Raw genomic sequence first — 24,957 nt, 5'->3', positions numbered from 1 at the left:
AATGCAGTGTCATATTAGAGACCCTGTCAAGTGGGTTGAAAATTAATACGCAGAAATTTGAAAACTTTGCTGAACAAACTGCAAAGCTTTATGTAGATTTGTATGGGTGGCACCATGTCGCCTACAATGCACAAAATTTTAAGACATGGGGCCACGGTAATTGATCACGCTATTCTGCCTATTGGTCAGTTGTCAGAAGAGGCGGCTGAGGCCAGAAACAAACACTTCCGCATATACAGACAGAATTTTTCCAGAAAGTTTTCGCGCGAAGACTGTAACAAAGATGTGTTAAACAGACTTTTGTTAACTTCGGATCCTTTTTTGAGCAGTACCAGGCGAAGGCAACGGAAAAAAAGTAAGCCATTTACCACTGAGGCATTAGGACTCTTGCTCCTGGAGACATCGCACGCCTCGTGTACAGAGTCTGACAATGAGGAGGACGATGATTCTAGTAAAAGTGAAACTGAATAGAAATTTTTTGTGTAAAAACTTTTTATGTAAAATTGTACATGTGTGTAGTGTTTTAAATATAAAATTATCACTTTAAACTGCTTTTCATTTTATATCCAATCGATAATTAACATAAAATAATTTTGATCGACTTTTTATGTCAAATACTCCTCTGTGCGCAGGCTCTTTAGGATTCAACACTAAACGATCAGCTCGTGTCAATAATGATGAATCATGACCTACACTATTTTTTAATTGACTTGCAATATACTGAATATTAACCAGCATTATCACAAAAGACACAAGCAAAGCGAGGAAAATGACACACTCAATGAATTTGGACAACACAAATTGGGAACATTACAAACAAATCAAGTCAATATTTACCGGCAGTGGAAGTGTTCAGGGGCGGGTACAGGCCACCTTCAGCGATCTTCACGCGCTCTTGGAACTCTTCCGGCAGGTTGAAGCCGATGGGAGCAGCAGCTTCAGCAGGGGCACTGGCTGTGTCCATCAAGTCTAAGACAATAATAAAATATAGAATTAACTAAACATTTCTTCAATGAAATAAAGTTGAAGGTAAATAAACAAGAAATGCAATTCACCTTTTTCCTTATTAATCACAGTCCAGTCATCAGCTTTGTCAGGCGAAGCATCTCTAGGATATTCATTAACACTTGAAGCAGCAGACGTTTCGGTCCTAAAGGTGACGTCATCAGCCTGAGGCGCCTTTCTGTCTCCTTGACCCATTTCTACGTCATTAGCTGGGGCCGCGAAAGGGGCCGGAGTAGCGTTAGTAGCCGCGCTCTGAGGCTGAGCTGGTGGGGGCACATAAATGCCCTGTTCCGGCAAATTACGCAAGAATGATTGTATAAGATCCTTGACGTTGATGGCCGTCGGACCGTAAGGTCTAGAGGAGCCGAATGGGCATTGAGTCTGCGCACTAGCAGATGTAGTCGGCTCAGGTTGTTTCGGAGCTTGAGTGGATTGGGTGGTGGTCTGCGGCTTAGCCTGGGTGGCCTGGGGGACCTGTCCTTGAGTTTCAGTTTGGTTGGGTGTTTTAGTTTCCTCTGGCCTAGGTCTGTCTTCTCCGATGTCGATGTCCCCAGCAAGGTTGGCAAACTCGTTCATGTAAGTGGTGAAGGTATCAAGCCAGCTGACGCGTTGTTGTCTGCGGCGGCTGTGCTCGCCGTGCTCGGGGTGAGGGCCGTGTCCGCCGCGGTGATGCTTCCTCTCCCCTCCACGCTCGGCGCGGTGCTTCTTGTAGGGGCAATCCTCGGCGGCCATAGCGTTGGCAACCGACTTCAAGAAATGACGGGACCTTTTAATCGCAGCTTTAATGACTGTGCGCTGTAGACATAAAAAAGTAAGTTTATAAACATAATGACAAAAATAAGGTCTCCAATTATATTTTTTTACGCTAATATGAAAAGCGGTTTAATTACAATCCCTAATCTCAAATCCTGTCGTCATTCAAATTGCTTTGTTACTTACAACAGTCACGCGATTAGTGCAACAGATATGAAAGGGATATGAACATCCTGTACACTTACAGACATGTTCGGCGTGGGCACTCGCACCATGCAGTGCTCAGGGTGCTTGCCCGCAGCCTCGCATTGTGAGCACAAGTCGTAGTCATCGCACACGGAGCACTTGTAGCGGAACCCAATGACGGAACCATCGCAGGAGTCGCACATCACTCCATAGTGAACAGCTGGGGCATCAGGAGCACCTGTTAAATAAAACGACAAATTATTGGACGAACAGATGTCGAAAATAAATCCTCATTAGTAATGATTCGGTCCCTATATAAGAGGGAATAAAAGCGACGTCTAGGGAATCAAAACCATTATATTCAAACAGTTAGTAGATTTATCCTTACTGTATTTACTAATTCGCGACACTATGTAAGACTTGCCACAATCTGCAATTTCCTGCATTGTTAACATCATTACAAAAAATATGTATGTTTTGAATATTTATTAGATGCTACCAGTTTAGTAGGCAAACTTGGTCTGACTAAATTATAGTTTTTTACCAAGTGTGTTCAATTTCACAAATTAGTTATGGCGTTATTGTAAAGAATGTTTGCAATTTTCTGGTGACATGTATAAACAGGCTATTGAAATCCATGGCAATTGAATATTATCAAAGTTATTAAGTTAACAAGTGCACTTCATGGTTAACAACGCAGAAAATATTGGTGAACAAATCATTATTGTTTATAGACTTTGAACTTACCACTGGGATTGCCAGTTACGGCTGTCAAAATGATGTCACAGTCATCATCTTTGGCTTCCTCAGCCTTGCAGTAAACGTATAGCTTGATGACATCTCCACTCAACGCCTGCAGTGCGGTCATCACCTCATCATCGGATGAGACTACAACATCATCGCCATCCTCATCTGTGTGGGAAAATAGCAAACTAGGTATAATTTATTTCACTTAACAGACTGATGTGAATCTAAGAACAGGATTTTTGAGATATTTATAATTTAGCTTGGTCTAGGAAAACAGAGTAGCAAAATAGACAAAGGTATAACAAGTTGTTCCATTTGAGTACCACAATTATTATAATATTTCACTGCAATATTTAATTTTATCGTGTGAAAGTAATTTAGCATACCTACTGACCATAAGTACCTATATACCTAACCATTGTTGTCAATATTATGCCGGTAAATAAATGTTAATTTATCTGCGACTCTATTATGTTTAACACACATGGACAATTAACTTTCAAATTAGCACAATGATTGTGTGTATATCATTTGTTCAAGTAGGTAATCTCCCTATAATCTAACCTATCTATACTATACTTCACATCACATAGTATAATGAAGAAGTGCCATTTTTTCCCCTAAAGACTCTGAATCTACTGAAACAATTTGTTTTTCACTGGGAAGCTACACCATTGCCACGTGTAGTGGCTATACAAATTTTGTACAGGTACGGAAGAAGTTCTCTTGGAACACAGGTGAAACTGCAGCAAAACAGCTAATACTCAATATCCTACATGAAATTAGTAAGTAATTACCTTTCCAAGCTACAGAGTAGGTCTTTGTCTTAAGACCTGGGTACACATCCTGAAGCTTGGCGTTCAGGTAATGGAAGCTGGTGACTACACTCTTCTCAACACCAAATCTTCTGACTTCTGGCTGCTCATGCTTCCCCCAGAAGGTATACACTTTAAATGGAACTTGGTCCTCCATTGCTGAAATAATAATGTTTTTAGTGTTTTTGTTTTGTAGCAGCAAACACTAATAACTGAATTATAGATAAAGGATTATTGGAAAGTTCTCTCATGGCATAATTAATTTAAATTAAAGACTTAGTTCACTCTAAAATTAGATGATAGGTACATGATGCAATATTCTCAATTATTGTACTTTAAGATTTGCATATTATTATTGATTTTATTTTCGGTATATATTTGAGCAATATAGTAGTGTCTCGTACCTACTACAAATTATTCTTAATAAATAATATTTGATAGGTACCTACAACTCACCACAATTACTAAAAATAAAGGAGGCTAAATTGGAAAAATCTACTGCATATTCTGACTAATGATAAATGCACTATCTACTTTATGACTAAATAACAAAGAAACAATATTTTATCATAATACCATTTTGTTTATCTAAGAGGCCATTTTGTTTTACTTCTACAGTCCACTACAGTCTACAGATATAAACCGGTATATATTATACATTATTAGACCCAAAAGTTTAAAACAAAGTACAAGCACGCAAAAGCTTTAAATATTATAATTTTACTAAAATAAGGTACTCACCAGAAAAAAAACTTGAGTTAAAAATCTCAGAATTATAGCAAAATAAACACTGACACGTTAATGCGTCGCACTCGAATAAAGTTTCACAGTGAATGTTGATTATACGACGCAAACCTGTTTAATATATGGCTTCAAAATATTATGAATCATCAAATAGAACAGTTGAGAAAAACAATATTTGTTGTGCAACACAGCTGTCAAAATAAAAAGTCATCGTCGGCATTCCAGTCGGACTGTCATCCATATTAATAGAATTTTAATATTGTCTATCTTTGTCTTTCTTGCAGCAATGCGAAAACAGAATTGCATCATACTTGAAACATATGCTTAACCTTGTCTGAAAACTAACCAAGGATATGGAACGCTGTTTAATACATTCTGTTTTACGCAGTTTTTGCATATAAATTACATGGCTCAAAAAATAATGTTAAGTCTTTTATTGTTGGAAGTGAAAAAATCGACTTCACATTTCACTCTAATTTAATAAACGCGAAACATTATTGTGTATTATTTACGTGTATGTTTGTTGTTTTGATTGAATTTTGATGAAACTTACCACTCTTAGCAGTAGTTACAGCGTAACCAACAAAATATTTGTGCTACTTTTTATCCGAGTGCGGGAAATAGCCCAAGGATGGATAGGAGGATAGGGCATAGGATTAAACACTATTAAATCTAAAAACCTCAAAAAGTAGTTGAAACCTGGTACAAAATATAAATAGGTAGGTGCTCCCAATAAAGGGATAAGTAGTTCCAGGAATTAACTTAAATGTTAAAAACTAGCTTCAATTTTAATTTCTACAGAACCCTCTGTTATGGATATGCATTGAACCAGTTTCTGTATATTCATTTAATTGACATAATATAGTTAAATATTGATTAAAACTAAAAAAACATTATATAATTTAAAAATCTTGTGTCCCAGTGAAACTTGGCTTTGGGGGGCGCACATTACACAAATTCATATTTATGTAGGTAGGTACTTACTTACCTACATCGATATGAAAGCATAGTTCAATAGTAGGACAAATAAAACGCTTGGTCATCTCACACTAATAGGGTGAATAACAATTTTCATGTCTGATGAAATTAGTTGTAATACTAAGAAATTGTAAGGCTGGTTTAAATATGATGAAAAGGTGGTGAAATAAAAAAGACGAATAATAAATAAAAAGTTTATAACACATTTGAACCTATATAACATGTACTCAATGATATATAATATTAATATTTATTGTACTTAAAACAAATCATAGTCTAATCCTGGTGCTCCTTATTTGCCACGCTATTAGATGGTTTTGGCACATAATATTGTGGTTGATCTGCAAACTTAGGTGGACCACCTAATTGAACAGTTTCTGGTATATTCAATTCTTCATTTAATTTTTTAGCTAAGAAGTATATTTCTGCGAGAGCAATTACCAAGGCGCACATAACGCCTAGTAATAGCCTAAAACCAAAGTCCAGATTGCCGACCAACCACTCAACTCCTCTGAATCCAAAGAGAAATCCAGCAAATATTGAAATGATGAACTGTCCAATTGCTATTAGTTGGCGATTCATTTGTTTCACTGAAAGCAAAAAATCAAATCATGCATGACTCATCAACATTTGCTTAAGCATAATATTATATTGAGTAGTTTGACAGGTTATTTCACAACATTCCCTTAAAATAATACTTTTTATTCCTACAATATATGTATTTTCATAACTGGTTTGAAATGCAAATGTTCTAGATGTTTATTTGTGTTAAAAAAAATGCAATACTATAAAGACTCTGTCACAAACTTTGTAAAAGTCTCACTGATGGATAGTTAAACAGTAACACAGGCTATTATCACTAAAGGCTGTACTTATTTCTTGGGTATAGGAAATAATCGCGGAATGCGTGTGAAACTGCGAAAGACAGCTAGCTAGTCTCTATAGGACAAATGTATACTCACATTGATAAGAAATACTATCTTCGGGAACCTCATTCTAACATTATCAACAGATTTTGTCATCTTTCGATAATCCCTCGCCTCCTGTTGAGCCCTTAATTTCACGCACCTTGCCTCAAGAACGGGATCTCTTTTAAGTACTTGGTTTTCAGGAGTTTCAATGGAAGCTCCTTCTAATAAAACATGTAAGTATGGTACAGTTTTGTCACCATCTACATTTGATTTCCTTTTTGCTGGAGGTGTGCATTACAACCAGTCTACATCAGCAGTAGTTATATACAATTCAGCTTCTTGTTCGGGATCCTCTTTATTAAGCTTCTGCTTGTCTACAGATTTATCATCAGGCTCTGTCTTTTTGGAAGTTTCATTCTTTTTATTTTTTTCTGAACTCTCCTCTTGGGAAGTGTCCTTCTCAGTTTTCTCTTCTTCAATAACATCATATTTAGAGGAGTTTTCATCTGATTCTTCTGTATGTGTGTCATTTTTTGCCTCAACAATAGCTTTGATTTTATTTAGATTTTCAATATCATTGGTATTGAGATGTACTGGAGTCTTATTTGTATCTTCTTTGGTTGTTTTGTGGTTTCCTTCATATTCTTTTCCTTTAACCAGTCTTGCAATATTTATTGGTGTTTTATCATCAATAGATATAGTGTTAAGATAATTTAATAAATTTGTGGATGGGAAGATCTTAAGTTTGGTATCAACAAGGGATCCTATGGAATCCATTTTTTATTTAGCAATATTTAGTTTATGGTTGAGGTCAGCATACAAATCTCTTAGTTCTTCTTCTTTTTCTTCAAATGTATTGTCTATTCTTTGACATTTGAAGTTCATATCATCAATAAACTGATCCCATTCAACTTGTCTCTTTTCTTTGAGTTCTAATCTACGTTTATCATGCTCCTAAAAAAAATCCAGTTAATGTAAATAATTTGTATTTAGAGTAAATAATCTGGACCCATTTTTTTCTTGGTAAATATAAAGAAATAACATAATTATGGAAACCTTTGTTTATCATGATTTTAGAGATTAGAAGTTACATTATAGATTCAGATTAATTTTATTTGCTGTAAATAGATAATGAATAAATCTGCCTCATTTTGAAGGCATTACACATTTAGTTGGATCATTTCACAAGTTTTATGTAAAGATAAGTGTAGTTTTTGTATACCTTTCGTGCTTCCAGATAATCCTTCTCTACTTCGTCACTGAGCAGTAATGCTTGTTGCAACTTCTCTTTCAGTACTGGAAGACCTGTTTCTCCACTTTTGATAATCTTTTCTGCCTGGCTGTCTTTTATATCAGTCAATTTCTCAAGTATAGCAAACAAATTTTCTACTTCCCTGTCTCCACGCTTCTCCTAAAAGGTACAAATAATAGAATTAGTACTAACAGTAGCGCAACTTCTTTAATGTTTTCTATGTCACTAGTGTGGATCGAAGTTCTAAAATTCTACTTTTAAAAATCAAATATTTTACAAACTACATACATATTGAACTTTCATGATGATTTATGATTTTGTAGTGAAAAGGAAGTATTTCGCGATGCTTTACTGAGCTAGGAGTAGATTCCATCAACTATGTTGTGAGTTAGAGAAAGTAAAAAAAAATGATAAGTTATAATACTAGGCTAATGAATTAAAAGATACCTCAAACTCTTTCAGCATAAATTTTATTTCACCATTTAGGAATGGGCGGTGGTCGAATAATCTTGACCAGATTTCTCCGATTTCTGAAATGAATTAAACGTTATAGGTCATGGACACAAATTGTTACACTGTCGCTGCGAAATTACTAATACAATCTATTCAAATAATAGTTTAGTTGATGAACAGATTTAATAGTAAATCTTATCTTAAATATTACAGTTCTACAAAGCTAATAAAATCCACAAAATAAGAAATGTTTTTGTAAAACATGTAAATAAACAATATGATATTTGACTGAAACATTTCGTGTTAAAAGTCGTGTTAATCAGTTACATCGTAATTATTAATTTGTATGACATAAACTTACTACAAATGCATGTAAACAATAAATTTTAATCTAAAAAAATACGTAAGTAACGCCTTACACACCTCGTGACAGCTCCGTCATTATACTTTTTGTCGTTCATTTCATTCATTCTTGTCACAGATTAAATTAGTACACGTATGACTTCCGGTTTAAGTTCGGATATTTTAATGGAAATGAAAGTTACAAAATTAGTCACAATTTCATCCTTTGTCGAGCCCTTTGCCCTACGCTGTTGGTTGGGGTAGGCTTTCAGTATCTTTATAACTGTCTGCAGCTAAGTACGTGTGTTTTACATAGAGCAAATGCACATCTGATGTATGCATATGATGCATATCTATTCCTCCTCAACCCAGTTACCTGTCCAATCGAATACTCCTTGTAATGAGTGCTCAAAAAATACTAATGCAAATTGTGTACGTAGTAGTAGCAAATGGTTTCATACTTAATAATTTGATTACATATAAGGATTTTAATCAATTATTCTGTATCTTTTATATTATTTCACAATTGTCCTAACTCTTTTAATTATTGATAGCAAAATCGATTTGAACACTATTATTTACTCTGCTTGGTTGGTTTGTGAATTCGTAGATTTCTTGTGACAGATCGCAAATACGAAATATCCGAATGAAATGGCTCACATATGGACCGGAAACAGGTTGTACAACTTAACAAAACTTCTTTATCGGTCATTGCTTCACTTTCGGTCCCATCTTGCTTCATCAAAGTTCAATCAATTCAGTAACTTCATTCATCTTTGTTGAGAATGGGCGGTTCGTGAGTTGACGTATTTAGATGCGATATTGTTTTATTTGCGCAGAAGTGTTTCGCAGGTGAAAATGTGTTCAATTTGCATACCGATGTTCGTAAGTGTTGTGTGATTTGTTAACTATAGACGAATGTGAAGTTTGGGACTTAAACTAGTGGAAATCCGTGTTTGGCCACCATGCCGGGTCTTATTGGTATCGGTGAATTCATTGAGGAAACTCGAGAGGATTACAGTTCACCTACTACTTCTACGTTCGTTTCTCGCATGCCACAATGTCGTCAAACCATCAGTGCTTTGGAGGAGGTAATATAGCCATTTTAATTCGATAATTATATCAACAAATCTTAGCAGAACAGTTGTTGCGATAAGAAAACATTCTTCCTGTTCAAAAACATGGGTTCTGTAGGGATATACGAGTGCGTATGGCATGTTTTCATGCTGAAAATATACTGAAAAATGAAAGTAGGTATTGAGAGGCTTACGTTATTCATTTGAATAAAGACAAATAGCTGAAAACACATGTTTACTTGTTTGATATGCATTGCATTATTCTATTTCCTTTTATTTGTTTAGGTGGGTGTGCTTTATTCCGTAAATATTCATTTTGTTACGATGCCTGTGGTCTATAATAATAAAGCAAATGATAAGACCAGGGTGTAGGCGCGCCTCGACCTTGGGAACGCCTAACGCCCCCATGTATACAGAAAAAATACACACCCTGTTTGTGAATTTTGCCGACGTATTTATTATTACTGCAATGTGATTACGAATGACTATCGTCATGCGATACTGTTGCAGACACCTATAGCTATAGTATTCGTTACTTTTGTTTGATATGGGCTAATTAACATGCATGGCAGCACGGCAAATAATAATATCGTTTCAAAAACAAAATACAGGGTGACCTACGCTACGAATCTGTTGCATTATAACTGTCGAATCGGACCCCTTTTGTTGGTTTGTTTATAGGAACTTTTAACGTGTCGGTATAAGTCTGATTTATTCCCAAAAATAATCATAAAATTATCATTCTTTTCTAATCCCGGCGCCGTCGACAGTCAACCATTCATAAATCAATCACCTTTGATTTTTATTTTGATGCCAAAATTAGTCCCGAGTTCAAAAATGCATTTCGTGTTATGGGCTAATTTGAAAACATGCCGAAAATAGCTTCATGAATGAGAACGTCCGACGCTCGTAACATCAGTCCCTTCAACGAAATCAGTCGGCGGAATTCCTATAATGAAAATGATCCTCTGTGTGCTTATTCTGTTACAAGATTTCATATACAAATGATATTGTGGGTTTCATCTAATTGGTAAGTGACCAAGGTGCTATTTCGAGACAAAAGTTTACCAGACAAGTCCCTGCTGTAATAATGATTTAGGTTCTTGATATAACCGATTACCTAACCATTCCTTATCAGCTTTTGGAAAAATAATGCCAAAACAAATTACTATAAACTAACGTAGGACTTACATGCATACCTACTTAGGTACATATGGACAGCACCGATTTCGCGCAACTAGCGGATTTACGTGAAGGATGAAAATTACTGTTCTACTCTCATCACAACTCTCAAGATACTTGGGACGTCTTTCTCGAAAGTATTGAAGATATTGTCTCCGCAATGTACAAAGGAAGTCATTATGACTAACACCGGAAATACAAATTGGGGGGTCGACACGCTTGGCATCTGTCAAGTGCTCAAATGTCCAGGTGAACCCCGGCGCTACATTCTTGGTCACTGGTGTTACAAAGATAACGCACTCGATTTGAGCAAGCAAACGATCGGGGGGTTTCAAGGAATAAAGATAATTTGATTTTATTTGGAAAACCATCGGGACCATGTCACTAGTAACGATATCATTACAAAAACTATTATAGGTAGCTATGTTCATTACTTTTATTCCCCAATTACAAAACTCGCGAATTCTCTTGATAGGTCGTCAACTGTCAGAAGTTGTTGTTCAGAAAGCGGGGACCAGCGGGGTCAAGGCTCTCAGTAATTTCAGGCTGCGCTGAAACGTCGAGTCACAGAAGTGATTTTCTGCCCCTCAGACGCTAGACATTTCACTGAAATTCACATCATATCTTAATTTCGATATACATAGTTAACAAGACGTGATAATAGGTACATTCAAGCAATGGACTGACACAAAATCCTGGTCACGAATTTTCAGTCAATATTCAGCTTATGCAGCATTATTTACCATGCGGCATTATTCTACCTTTCTCAAACTTACTGTAATACTATAAACAAATTGGTGAATCCGCTTTGCGAAAATCGTGCGCCCTAAAACTTTTATTACAGTCGTAATACTAGTGGAAACAAAGAATTAACATAGTCCGCATAATAAACACCAGAACCGGGATTACGAGTTTAGAGAAAGTTCGACATTGATATCTCTCCGACTAGGTACATTGCAAAAGGAAACCTTGACCGGTTGGTTCGACTGATCGACAAACAAGTTTCTTGTTGCGGAAGTACTTTTATTTCATTTTATTGTTATGATATAGGCATCTAATAAGCTTTTGGTATTGTTAAATGAAAATTTAAATTGGGATAATTTTACTGTGAGATAAACCTGAACTTCTTGTAGCTTCTGTTAAAACCAGGATGAATGGATAGCTTCTGAAATCACCAGCAAGACTGTGAACAGCAGAGCCAAGAAACAAGTCCACAGTAGTGCTTGCACCAACTAGGCAAACCATGAAATCATTAAACCATCCTACATAACGTATAATAAACCGCAGCCGACCCAATATCCTTATAGGTACGTACGATAGAAGTGCAAAATTGCAACTAGATTCAAGTTATTTTCTGTTATCAAACTAAATACAAGCGGCGGTTTCCAATTTCCTGCGTGAGCCGACTGCAGACCAGTGGTCGTTATATCGGAACACGTTTCCTCTAACAAGTAAAACAAACTGCGATAGAAAGGTGGTACCTAGCTCCACGTAGGTCACTGGGTCGCTAGGCGTTCTTATGGAAATTATCAATTCAAAAATAACCATTTATGATCATACATGTATGGGACGTGTGCGTCTGGGCGGAGTGCTCATCATAAAATTCGTGTTTATTGAAGAGAATTTAGTTTAAAATATTGAAATCTGAACGATAAATCGTGTATGCAACTTTAAACTGCTTCACTGACAAAAGAGGAACAGTGAAATATAAGACTGACGAAAATATCCGTAATTTAGCTGTCGTACGCTTAAGATTATAACAAGGAATTAAATAATACCGTAGGTATATTGAAAACGTTCATGCGCATATCAATTCAAATGCTTCTGCAATTTCGTATGCATGTCATCTAATGAAGGCTTAATACCGTGCAGTGGGATAAATTGCGGCATAGCCCACAAACACGACAAAAGTGAATTATCTACTGCTGAGAAGTGTTATGTCTGACGCTCAGTGAATGCTGATGACATTTTGACGACAGGGACGCTTTAACGTACTTAGGCGATTGAGAAATGATTGTATGTATGTATGCCCCACTGCGGTAGAAAATAAACACAAACCTATTAGATGGTGAAACTAAATTGTTTTTACAAAAGCTCGCTAGGCTGAAGAGATCTTCAATGGTTAAGAATATCCAAATTTTAAAATAATGTTAACAAGGAAAAACCATAGCCTCAAAGTGACGAGTGGATAACTTATGTAATTTCAGCATCGTATCGTTTAACTGCGTGCGTTTAAAACATTTGGCTTAAAGCCAGCACGAGCTGGATACAAATTGAATAAACGAATCAGTACTTAATCACTGTCGGATAGTCGCCGAGTTCCGAGAAAGAAATAACCGACAATGGAAAAGGACTACATGTACGATAATACTTATACGACAGGTACTGAAATAATTCGCAGGTCTTAGCATTCATCTCATAATAAAATCTCTGTGTAAATGTACCCAAAAAAAGCCACTATTTAGTATCTTTCTATTTTTTGATAACATCTTTCGGATTCTTCATAAAGGCGTTTCGGTCTGGAAATTTTCCTTTTTAATTCTTAACTAAGTAATTAACTAGTGTGATAATAAAATAAATAACAAAACTCGAGATGAGCATGAATAATGTTAACCCATTTGCCGGTATGCTATCGGTTTCGTTGTTATAAGTGCGGTGTATGAATAGGCCTTAAAAGGTCAACAGCCAATGAGTCATCATCAATGCCACTATCTCGCGCTGCGCTGCATAGCGAAGACTTCGGCCACAAAATACATAGGTACAGAAGTCAATCTACATACAAAGCGCGTTCGAGTCACGCAGACATAGGTGTCTATGTGTGCGTGTTCACAGACGCGCTGTCTCAAAACAACTCAAAACAGTGCGAGCGCGGCTGTCGTTTTCTTGAGATACGCGCGCCACACACAAGGTAAATAAATGTGCACGCGTTCTGATACTAACTGTAATTTGACTGTAATATTTTTAATTTTAATAACAAAAGAAAAAGTAATAATGGAGCAACAAAAAGTCGTATTAAATTGTTCAGTGGACGGTTGTTTTAATACAACTATAAACAGTGAACAGTCGTTTTTTTAGTCTGCCGTATTACCTATAGTATGTACCTGCTTTCTCATATTTCGATGGTTCGTTTAATAAACGCAGTTGGTAGGTACCTACAGTTAGGTGGGTAGGTAAGCGCCCCGGCGCGGCGGCCTCTGGCCCAATGCCGTAATAAGTTTTGCTAGTGTCGACCCAGGCGAACTTCCCAACCTACCCTCAAAGATTATTACTAGTAGGAGTTGATAATTTTTGTAATCATGGCGAGTATGTTGTAAGGTAGACGAAATAAAACTAGCACATCAAGGTTTCTGTAGGCAGAAGCAAGCTTAGATCAGGCACTGTACATACCAACCCATTACACACAAAAATTTTTTCGCAAGTAAAGAGTAGGGTAAGTATATATTTATGAATAACAGAATTATAAATTGCGGTTTCTAAAAAAGTTCGGTATCTCGTTCAAACGAATTTCCTTTGAAAGTGTTTATTAACCTCTTGTAAGCCACATTAAATATTTTATTATTAGGTATTGGTTTATATTTTTCCTGTTTTATTCTCAATAATAAATCAAATAATTAGATACTAGTACCACTACCACGTTAGTTTTATGCGCATAAAAAAGTTGACAGCCCTAGCGCGACCGCCGAGTTTAGGCATGAAAAGTGAAGTACATACATGAGATTGACTTCTGTTCCTATTTTGTGCTTCGGCTAAGTAAGCACCTTAGATGCGGGGGACGATAAAAATATAAAATGACTCACCCATGGTGTTTATAGTGTGTTTATAAAAAAAAAAATAAACAGCACAACAGATCATGATTTATTGTTGGTTTGTCATACTTTTCTATGGTAAAATCTATTAGGCCTATAATCTAATCCTTAGGATCCCATAAAATAACTTGCTTAAGCTTTAAATGGTTTTCTCAGTACTTATTACACGGAAATCACTGTTTACGAAGAACTTTTTCTTCATGAAGATATTAGACCCAAGGTAGCAGTTCTGCAGCAATACTGAATGGCGTAGTTTAATCCACAGCAATGCAGACATGATTATGCATGCCGGTAGAACAGCATGCATTAGACTCGTCCCCTTCAGGCCCTCTGCGATAGAGTTACAGGCACTTGAGCACGGCAGGTTACTATACTTTAAAGTTTCTATGAAAAGGTACTTGCAACCCTCCTAGTATAGATTTGTTTGATGAATGTAGGTACACATATGTGACAAAGCTACTTAGTAGGGTACTTTCTGGGGTGCTTGAGCTGCCTGCTTTGGGTGCCTTTTTCTTAACTGTTTTAGCATAGTTTTAACTTGGAACAATATAGAAGATTTCTTGAAATGTCAACGTGGGTGTTGGTGGCTGGGAATTCATCAAAATACCATAAAGTACTAAATAAATGTAGACAGAAGACGAGCACCATTATATCACGTGGAAGAGGACGGTCGTTTACCTCACGCTGGTCACAATAAGCACCTATTCAATACAACACAATACGAAGAGTCCGTAAACGCCCCATTAAGGAACAGAAAGCGATAAACAAAATAATTTTCTATACGCATTGGTCGACATGGAAATTATAAATGTTTAAGAAATACATCAAGCAAAACAAATCAGGGAAAACCTATTGCAGTACGTTATTGTTTAAGACATAAAAGGCGTTAATCTTTTGTTCTAACAAGGCAATTTAAAGACAAAAGCTAGGGAGATGATAAAACTTCTGTGCAATTTGTTCGCTTTGAAGAAAAGTAATCGGAAGTTGGCCTGCAGAATTTAAGATGTTGTCTTAGGAGAAATTTTATATGACTTGAAGACCCTAATGCTCTGTGCATCGTAAACACATTTACAACAATTTTTTTTTCTTTAGTTTACTTCTCGTATAGATACTGTAGGGTACGTTTTTCTACATAAATAAATAACAATAAACCAGGTTGCATCACTTGGCAAAAATATAACTTCTCAAATAATGTTCGTCGACACAATCAGTTAATCAACTTTAGTTGTTTCATTATTAAAATAAAGTTAATGCGCAGTGGCGAGGGCATTCAATTGTTCTAAAAAGGCAAATAGTCGTGGCTATCGAACAGTATAATAACATGTGTGTGTTGTTCCTTGATCAGATGTGATAAAGCGAAAGTACCTGCTTGCTTACTCGCCGTGTTGGTACTCGTGGAACATTTTGTAATGAACTTTCTCTTTAAATGAGTGTGGGTGTGGTATTACACTCAAACTGTGTTTATGATCGATTACAGTAATCAATATTGTAATGTAAATTGATTTCTTATTTAGATTCTTATAACGAATCGCGTAAGTTGAAAAAACTAATAGTATGAGATCTCAGTTTCAGCTTTTCATTAAGAGGTAAATTACCGTATGTATTCCGTAGCACATAATTACATGTAGGTATGTATGTATTACATGAATCAGATAAATTAGATTCTTGGAAGTAAAATATGTACAGTTCATAATGAGTCACAAGGACAGAGAAGAGCAAAATTTTGTCTGGTTAAGAATAAAATCTTTGCATGAGTGTATAACAGGTTGTAGATAATTAGTATGAAAATCATAATCAAGCAAATATGAGTAAGCTTCCGCTACGCTGTATCAACGTAATGCATACATAATTTTATCTTAGTATTTGACAGTACATAATAGTTTTATTGGTATGCAGTCAAATATAGATTCAGTCAATGATAATGATAAACTATGCTTTTCGTAATATTTCACAAGTTCGCATGACTTACAATGCAATGTTCAGATAAAGCGGGTGCCAGTGCCAAAGTTAAGCTTACACCTGCCGCCGTTGGCAGCGAAACTTTTGCTGTATATTTGAATAAGTTTAACAATAAATATTAACAAAATAAAGTTATCCATTGTTTAGGTTACCTCGATGTAAAGTTCTGCTAGCTTCGCAATAATGATAACGTCATCTGACATTTTTAAATGAGTTACTTTTAAATGGGTTCACCCTACGCAGTCGATCGTAAGTGGCACCCAACGTGTTAATGTGTTAATTTGATTCGAACATGTGTTTACAAACAACATCCCTGGATAGACGAACGCGTTTCAAGATCACTGTTCTTGTTTGGTTATTCGATAGCGTAAACAGGATCCTAATACATAGTTGATGCGATAAGTGTTTTTGACTTCCTAACAATGTTTTCATAATAAACAAACCTGCGTTAGACTATATATCCTCCTTGTATATCAGACCAAAAGCAGATTCTATATTCTCGGTTCCCATTAGGATTCCTTTATGTGAGAACCTGGGTGTGGGCAAGTGAATTCAGAGCTAAAGAAGTGAATTCTGAGCTTCCAAGCTGTTCATAAAGACATTATTATTAATTTTCACTTTGTACAGCATGTAATATTTTACATTCAAACGGAAAATCCGACATAAAGGCTAAGCAAACATAGTTTAATCGTTTGCAGACACCTACTTGTATTAGTATTCATAGGGCGACCGAGCTTTCGGAAGCTTAAGTCTGCGGTTGGTGGCACGATTTAGTAAACCCGGAATCGTGTTGAACATAATTATTTAAAGAGTAATGATTTATTCAAAATCATAATTCAGTATCTTATTATCCAAAGAGTATTCTCCAAATGCCTCTTTACCCAATTTTGAATTTCGCAAAGCAAAGCAGAATTTATGTTTCTTCGGCGAATCTTTTACCATTCGGTCCCAAAAGCTCGTTAAATATACAAGGTCGACCGCTTTCGCTGCTTGTAGTCGAAATCCAGTTCAAATTACTACTGACGTTTCTTTTTGCAGCTGATGAGCCTAACGAGTACTTCGACCTACACTGGAGTTGAAGGAGTTGTTTTTAGATTTTCACTCGGGTTTTTATCATCTGATGCTGAGTGAACAGCAGTAATTTTTTCGATGTAAGGAATATTCTGAGAAAAACATCCGTTTGTGACGCATAAAGACACAGGAGCAACATTACGTGAAGTTACAATGCAGCTGAGTCACTGTTACCGTCATTGTGATGGAAACCTACGCTTTGTGTTATCTTTACCCATAGCAGTCAATGTTTTGGGATTTACCACCAGCTCTATAATTACAGATGTGACTGACGTTTTAATTACTTGGTTTGCCTGTTTTGAACAGCTGTCTATTTAATTGATCAATAAATTTCGGGAATGCCACATCTGTTAACCCCTTCATTACTGAAACCTGATATTTATTCGTACCATTAAAATATTCTTTTATGCAACCCATGTAGAGTATTTTTCCTTGTACGGCAGTAAACTGTCTGCCCGTTAATGATTGTATAATTTAATACCGTAGAGCAAAGAGATATGACCCATTTTCGGAAATCCTCTTTAGGACGTTAAGAGTGTACAGGTAGAGGTGATAGTTCGACCCGTAACAAGACAGAACAAAGGGAACGTATGTCTAGCGCTTGAACAACTACTATTGTGAATATACTTGGTTCTGCCAAACATATTGTTTATGTATACGAAGCATTTCAGGGAAATCGTAGTATCTCTTCTGGCTCGTTTTAAATAGAACCGACGAAGGGTCAAATTGTGATGAAGGCATATAAGCTTGATCTTTCGGCGGGAGGTTTTTGGTGACCGGACCATAACCGTAATCCATGGATGGATGTACTGATTAACTGACTTCTATCAAATAATTTGGTGCTCAACTGGATTGAAGATAGGTTGAGTAGATATACATAAAGTGAATTACGTACTAAAATGCGGACAGGTGGTAGAGCGAATAATTAATATCGTGTAGTTACTACATGCGTTTAAAAATAACTGAACGTTATTGATATGCCAGGATATATTTACCTTTATTATGTTATACACATAAATAATCGCTGTTATCTTACATTAGTTATGATTAATGCAGGTGCCGCATAGATACCAAAACCTCCAAGAATGACTTTGGTTATGTCACTGCAGGAGTTTTGGTGGAATAAAAATTGCTTTAGGCAGACATCTTTAGGACCGCTATTATTTGTTATTATCTTAATAGATTCAACGATTACAGAGGACGGTTTTGTTCGGCTGATGACGTCTTTTACGCAACTTTTCATGCGTCGTTGATCACGAGCAAGAAAGCGAATATTCTCATTGTGTTGTCTTATCTATTTCTTATTTATCATGTTATGTTTGGACAAATGCAAGATTATGCAAGTTTGGTAAGATAATGGAATTTTCTGGGAACATTACGTGTTTTCGAAGTCTTGTCTAGGCTGAAATAGATGAAGACTTATAAGGTATACGATTTCGTATTGATAATTCAATTTAAATTGTGTAATTTTTAAATATGTATTTCAAGCATTCATTTATTATTTGCCTGAGTTGGCAGGTGTTATCAATTTGCGCTAATAGAATGATTGCAATTTTAAAAGGTCTTGAAATAAAATATTGGCATGTCTTCGTATTGCGTTTGTATCATTACCAATAAACGCTTCACTGCAAACTGAAGGTACACACTTGAGTCAAACGTACAAGTCAAGGTGCAACGTCGATACGTGCAAGTTTTATTTTGGTGCGGGCCTATTGCTTAATTCAGGGGGACCATTGATTAATCGCCGGCTGGGGCGACAGATGTTCGCTGTGCTCCCAAACCGAGTTGAATGGCTCGTGGCTCCTATTGTAAACGAGTCTTTATGCCGCTGACAGCTTGTCCACGTAAAAAAGTTTTAGCCAATCCAATGTCGCAGTCCCAACGGCACAACGGACGTTTATTCTGATAAAAATGTTTGATTTAAAACGGCACCAGTAAAATAAAGTCTCGGCGTATGTTTTATGTTTTCTTTATCTTGTTCCAGACGTTGGATTTCGACCGAGATGGCCTCACGAAGTTGAAAAAGGCGATAAAAGCAATACATAACTCTGGAAATGGTAAGTAAGGAATAAAAGGTCTTAGTGAAACACTGGGTTAAATCTGCTCAGTTCTTAAAACAATAAATGGAAGGGAATTAAACTCGATACTATCCAACATTTATAAACATATTCAAACCATGCTTCATCCAAAAAACATGAGACTATGCATGTCTATATGCCGCAATGTATCCACAGGGCAGGTATATGTGGAATAGGAAATGCGAAAGAAAAGCTAATAATGCACTCGTTTGGTGCGGAACGGATGGAAACCGGACAATATACTTTCTGATGGGTTTATTTGTATTCCCGTCTCTAGTGGCGCGTTTTACAGGCGACACGAGAGCGACTGCAATAAAAATAGAAATAGAGGAAGTACCTATACGGAATGAACAGCAGACTAGAATAGATGAGATATCCAATGCATGTTTGGTAACTTTAAAAATAAATTCCATTTTGATACTTGAGAATGAAACTCGCCCGAAGTTCATAATATGTAGCAAATCAGTGTCAGTACATAAAGGTGTGGTTCATGTCTTGGGTTATGTATGTGATACGAAAGTAATCTTACCGAATAAATAATTGCGATAAGGACTATCCTTACGTTTATCTTTTAATTTTCAATCTTCTCGATTTAAAATTAGGTATGCCAATAATGTGGTTTAAATGAACACAACATAGAATACATATTATAAGTTGAAATCATTCAATATTTAATTTCAGTTTCTCTTTTTCCCATACTTGTCGATGTTGGGATAACTCAAAACTGCAAAGGGCCTAGGTACTCAATATTCAGAACTATAGGAACTACTAATGCATAGCTTAGGCCAAGCACAGAACCGGCTTGCTAGGACGAAAGGCCGTTCAACCCGCTGAACTAGAATGACCCAAATATCGCAACAAATAGTGCTTGCAGACAGACATTAATGCATTATTTGTAAACACTTCCATTCACTTGTGTTATATAATTTATGGCTTATTAATAAATTTACTATGACATTCTTTCATGTGCGACGATTTTTATTGGGTTTTGTTATGAGTATCAGATTAGCGACGAATACACAGGTGAAACATGTTGCACCTATGCGAAAAAAATGTGCAGTAACCAACGATCCAATTGGTGAATAAATGTAACAACAAACGAAAGACTTACTATCAAAGTAAAATACTGTTTTCAATCATTTAAAGTACGGTTTCTGTATTTGAACAAACACGGATTGTAATATAAACTGATTCGAGTCGCGGTGGCCGGTCACACTCACGAGCGAATTTCCCTTCATATGCGACTTGTCAAGGAAAGTAGGTCGAACGTCTGGTTTCGCTGGCTACGCTATAACTGGACATATTAGATTATTGTTTCGGACCCTTGATATATCATATGTACGTACATTGTACACCTCGCACCTGCAGTTGTAAGTCCACAAGTGTCATGTCATGATAATCGTGATATACGCTAGCTGCTGCAACATTTCTATTTCGCGTAATACGGTCCATTTCCTCAATTAAAACTGTATGTACTGTACTGATAAGATATTTACGCGGTTTGTCTTTACCGTGCCGTAATTTACGCGTACATGTCGTCTTTATTTTACTTGATGTAGTAAGTACACCACAAAATTATGCAGTTTCCCGCCCAGTTGAAGTAACTTTACTTTAAATAACCTGAATGAGAAAACAACTGCTCTATTCTGTTTTATAAATAGAGCGATTTAGTTTTTTTTCTAAGATGTAAGTACAGGTTTGTTGAGTGCAATTCCATCGCGTGCTAGGGTTTGTTTATTGTGGTCGCGTTAAGCGTCGTGCCGCGGGCTGCGTCAAACAGAATGCTCGGAACTGGTCGTGCGAGTTCGGATTGTGCGCTGGCGCAGCTGGCAAGGTCGTGCGCACGGCGAGCACGCGCTCGCAAAAACAACCAATCAAAAACACCAACATTCCTACACAATGATGCAGTGTTTAGGTTTAGGGAAGATTGGTTTCCAAAGTTTACATTCTCAGAAACGGAATAGGCAGGCAGGTAGAAAATAATTTCCTACTTCGATATTCGCAAAACCAAGTCTGCACACCTATTTATTCTGAAGCCTTAATGGTGGGTGGAAGGTCGCCGTCTTGGAGCGCATCCAACTATACACAGGGTATGAATGTTATAGTTAGATTTTTTTGGTTACTTTAACCGTATTGTTGATAAGATACTAAGACTGAGCTTTAGCCGGCTTTCGTTCATCATCATCATTTACTTTGGTACCACGTATTTTCTGGTCACGATAATTTTATACCCCCTGTCTTTGGTAATTTAGGCGATCAGAACCCCTCGGCGAAAAGCCCAAGGCTATGTAAACCTCATTTTAAGTGGGAGGTAAAAGAAGAGCTCTACGGAGAAATTGAATGGCGTGAGGTCTGTGCTTTGCACTTAAATATTCAAAAAGCGTCGGCGGGATTGAGCTAGGTAAATGTGGGCCGCGACACGGATCTTAAAGGTTCATCAGTTGCCACCTTGTTTATTTTTAAACAGGACCCATGATCATTTGGTATTTTTTGAATTTAGTTTGTTAAAATTCATTTTTTTTTTCATGTTATTTTATGATTTTCTATGTTTCTCATTAAATATAAACCCTGAAACATGTTCGTAGCTTTTTTCCAAGGTTTATTTATTAAGTTGAGAATCAAATAAAACTCAAGCAATTAAGTAGGGAACACTTACGCCTGCCGAGAGTAATAAGCTGCAGTTAAGCGCATCTAACTTTACTAGCGCTTCTCTTTATAGCGACCGAGTAAATCCGACTGGAAAACTAATTAAATGTCCGGCGGCTTAAGGAACATAAAACGGAGTTTCTGTCGAACAACCTAGAAACTTTGTGAAACAGTATTTTTCACGGACAAAAAACTGCTGGCATTGTCAGATTAATTCTTCTGATTTACTGAGTCTCCTGGGGTTTATGCTGCTTCAATATTTATCAACTGCATACCCTTAATAGATTTGAATCCGAATGTTCTTCTATTGGATCGCTTGCCACCAGGTTAAATGAAAAATCCCTCCCATGTCTAACTCAAAAAAGTTGATAATATCTATCAATATGCGAGATCTTAATTGGTACTTAATGAACTATTGATGTGAGGATCACTAAATTGAATGACCTAATGTTACTTCTTCATCGTTTGTTTTGTAGCACACGTGGACAACGAGATGTACCTCTCCCGGGCACTGGAGAGGCTTGGAGGCAACGCACTCAGCAAAGACTCGGAGCCCGACATCGGCGCTGCCTTCTTAAAGTTCGCAGTCGTCACTAAAGAACTCTCCGCACTCATGAAAACACTGGTATGTTGGTAATATACATAATTTAATTTTGTATGAAAAATATTATATTTCCATTTGCTTTCCTAAAACCATTGAACCGGAATAAAAGAGAAAGTTCTATGACAATTTGGACTTCAGGAACGATGACTTCGTTTTTAGCTTCGACACTTCCTACAAAATCGGCAGATTTCGTATGCATAAACATTTTTAACCTGTCTAAGACAAATAACCACGTAACAATATGCAGTTTACTTGAAAGAAATTCGATCGTTTTCTAGTGATTATGTGCTTGAGTGCATTAGACATGTGCAATTGTGCACAATGCATTACTGGTTATTGTGGTATAATTAAACTGAAGACATTTTTGAGATTCATTCAATTGGACGGAAAGTGTGATAGACATTCTTGTGCTTATGGATTTACTTCTAAAACAGATTTTCTATTTTCACTACACAACAGCAAATGGTGTCCTAGATTTAATGTTTGCACGAAACTGTAGCTAATACGGCCATCGACCGACATAATATGTTTATTTACGAGCTAAAAAGTATGACACATAGCATTTAATACTTTTTTCAACAATATATTCAAATGTATTGATACAATTGTCGTTGCTGGTGATAGTGGTGATGACTGGGGCTTTCCCTAAATCTAACGTTGTAATACAGTTGTGATTGTGAAGGCAGGTTATCAAGGTAAACGAAAACAAACCGCAACATCTAATAAATGTGAACCTACGGTGGTATACACATATATACGTGATTTGGAACGATGAACTTGCGGTTACTAGTAGAAAGTTTAAGTGTCGCACGTATCATAAAGTACCAAGACTTTCTTGTAAAGAAAATAAAAAATAGAGAGTATATTCTGTCAAAACCATTATTACCTTCGTGTGATTACGGTTGAAAAGTGAGTTCAAATCATGCAACTAACCACAATGTATTCGAAGCTACGATTTGAACAAATTGCTGTGTTTATGGCTTTATGTTTGACTATGGGGAATGGATTTGTATGGATTTGGTTACCAGAGTGTTGAATCTTTGTAACTTTTCAACGAAATCCTACAGGAGTATCAAGTCGCTCATCAACCCTCAATCTCAATGTAATCAGAAGCCGTCGCAACAGCAAGCGGAAATTATACTATTGAGGGAGCCTGCGGCGGATGTCTCGCAAACATCTCGTTGTGAGGAGGGAGAGCGGCCCGACTCGAATATAGTCCGCAGACGGAATAGGCTCGTTATACGCCATAACTCAAAATTAATTGAAAAATGGCGACAATTTCATTACTGATTTATTGCTTCTCGATGACGCTTTGGGAAAAGCAATTTCTACTTTCAGATTTATATTTCTATTGGTCTGTTGATTTTAATAATAGTTTAGCAGATTTATTGGAGGTTTTAATAACAAGTGCAATAGCAATAGCTCTTGTCTTCATCCGATGTTCCGTGCCCGTCACGTCGTTTTATTGCATGCGATTTACTGCACGTATGTATGAAATTAATTGAACATTATTATCATTCCATTAAGAGAGCATTGTATTCAATTTAGTATCGTAGAGATGATATTAATCAATCCCCTCCAGTAATTGATATTGTGTCCTTCAATATAAAATAGCCCGTTAATTGAGTGGTATACAAAAATAAACAGCCATAATAAGGCTTTACTAGCTACGTTATCAACATTAGATCACTATTCTGAATGGGCTATTTGTGTGCTAATAGGGATGTATCTTACCGTCTATCTAGGGCAAGTCATAATCAACTCGGGTTAATCATTTCCAATACCGCTCGCTTACGATGAGCAATGTTTTATGGATGTGTCTTAAACATACCACTGCATGACCTTATACTCTAAATATTGTAATTAGATCTTCATTTTAGCACTTTAACGAATGGTCCTTCTTGGAAGGTGTGGCTATTCAATACTCAGTTCCAAACGTGCGATAACTGACGGTTGACGCAGATAGTGGTGCGTAGGCGCACAGCAGATTTGCTTGTAAATGGGTCAGGGTGATGACACGGCCTGGCTGATGTTGCTAGCCAGTAAATACAGTTGATGTTGCATCGTTAAATTCGTAAACCAAATCCTGTTTTGTGTAACGTACGCGATTTACTTCGCTATTGCCGTTGCTAATAAACATATTTACATTTGTTCTAGCCACAAGAGCTAATTAGGGCGTGGAAATGGTCAACAACCGATTCAAACTTCCATTCAAGCGTAATGTTTTATTCTAGCCTCAATAAAAATAAGTGCACTAGGTACTTATAATACTTGTTGATAAAGAACCAAGAGCTTGAACCTACCTTACAAAACTTTTTTATCATTGAGTTATATTATTATAAATTATAA

General features: G+C 36.5%; 4 protein-coding genes across 10 annotated transcripts in view; 1 reads left to right on the top strand and 3 right to left on the bottom strand.

The window, feature by feature from the left end:
- Positions 1-24,957, bottom strand: part of LOC110383764 (protein ref(2)P) — an 86,575-nt gene that overhangs the window by 4,136 nt on the left and 57,482 nt on the right. Inside the window, exons 1-7 of one of the 5 annotated variants that reach the window (XM_021344638.3) lie at positions 4,248-4,417; positions 3,489-3,665; positions 2,692-2,856; positions 2,004-2,182; positions 1,056-1,800; positions 838-969; positions 633-689 (exon numbers count right to left, since the gene is read on the bottom strand). In XM_021344638.3, the coding sequence (XP_021200313.3) occupies positions 633-689; positions 838-969; positions 1,056-1,800; positions 2,004-2,182; positions 2,692-2,856; positions 3,489-3,663 (1,453 nt within the window). In that variant the 5' untranslated portion in view covers positions 3,664-3,665; positions 4,248-4,417. Of the gene's footprint in view, positions 1-632; positions 690-837; positions 970-1,055; positions 1,801-2,003; positions 2,183-2,691; positions 2,857-3,488; positions 3,694-4,247; positions 4,418-24,957 lie in introns of those variants that run through there. The other 4 variants (XM_064043533.1, XM_064043532.1, XM_064043534.1 and 1 more) reach the window with 4 other exon arrangements.
- LOC126053443 (uncharacterized protein) lies at positions 5,409-6,916 on the bottom strand. The gene is given in 3 exon segments (XM_049835967.2): positions 5,409-5,818; positions 6,191-6,226; positions 6,229-6,916. Coding segments are annotated over 3 exon segments (1,038 nt in total). The 3' UTR covers positions 5,409-5,504.
- LOC110383804 (biogenesis of lysosome-related organelles complex 1 subunit 5) lies at positions 6,604-8,338 on the bottom strand. 2 transcript variants are annotated; one of them, XM_021344713.3, is made up of 4 exons: positions 8,268-8,338; positions 7,839-7,921; positions 7,362-7,550; positions 6,604-7,093 (listed from the first exon to the last, which is right to left on the bottom strand). In XM_021344713.3, exons 1-4 carry the CDS (start codon positions 8,284-8,286, stop codon positions 6,920-6,922), a joined length of 465 nt encoding a protein of 154 aa, XP_021200388.1. In that variant the 5' UTR covers positions 8,287-8,338; the 3' UTR covers positions 6,604-6,919. The 2 variants fall into 2 exon arrangements, with proteins under 2 accessions (XP_021200388.1, XP_021200387.2); XM_021344712.3 differs by having other exon boundaries at positions 6,800-7,093; positions 8,206-8,287.
- The window catches only part of LOC110383761 (arfGAP with SH3 domain, ANK repeat and PH domain-containing protein), a 39,894-nt gene continuing 23,863 nt past the window's right edge, over positions 8,927-24,957 (top strand). For both annotated transcript variants that reach the window (XM_064043531.1, XM_049835959.2), the window contains exons 1-3: positions 8,927-9,277; positions 19,265-19,337; positions 22,481-22,629. In XM_064043531.1, the coding sequence (XP_063899601.1) occupies positions 9,152-9,277; positions 19,265-19,337; positions 22,481-22,629 (348 nt within the window). In that variant the 5' untranslated portion in view covers positions 8,927-9,151. The remainder of the gene's footprint in view (positions 9,278-19,264; positions 19,338-22,480; positions 22,630-24,957) is intronic.

This window comes from Helicoverpa armigera, chromosome 3, assembly GCF_030705265.1.
Source record: "Helicoverpa armigera isolate CAAS_96S chromosome 3, ASM3070526v1, whole genome shotgun sequence".
In the NCBI taxonomy this organism is placed as follows: domain Eukaryota; kingdom Metazoa; phylum Arthropoda; class Insecta; order Lepidoptera; family Noctuidae; genus Helicoverpa; species Helicoverpa armigera.
This window is presented reverse-complemented; position numbering and strand designations above follow the sequence as displayed.

What these genes read in the sequence shown, in the direction of transcription:
- LOC110383804 (XM_021344713.3), bottom strand. An exon ending in TTATGCTGAAAGAGTTTGAG is followed by an intron (nt 7,551 to 7,838) that starts GTATCTTTTAAT and finishes TGTACCTTTTAG; the next exon opens with GAGAAGCGTGGAGACAGGGA. An exon ending in ATTATCTGGAAGCACGAAAG is followed by an intron (nt 7,094 to 7,361) that starts GTATACAAAAAC and finishes GATTTTTTTTAG; the next exon opens with GAGCATGATAAACGTAGATT.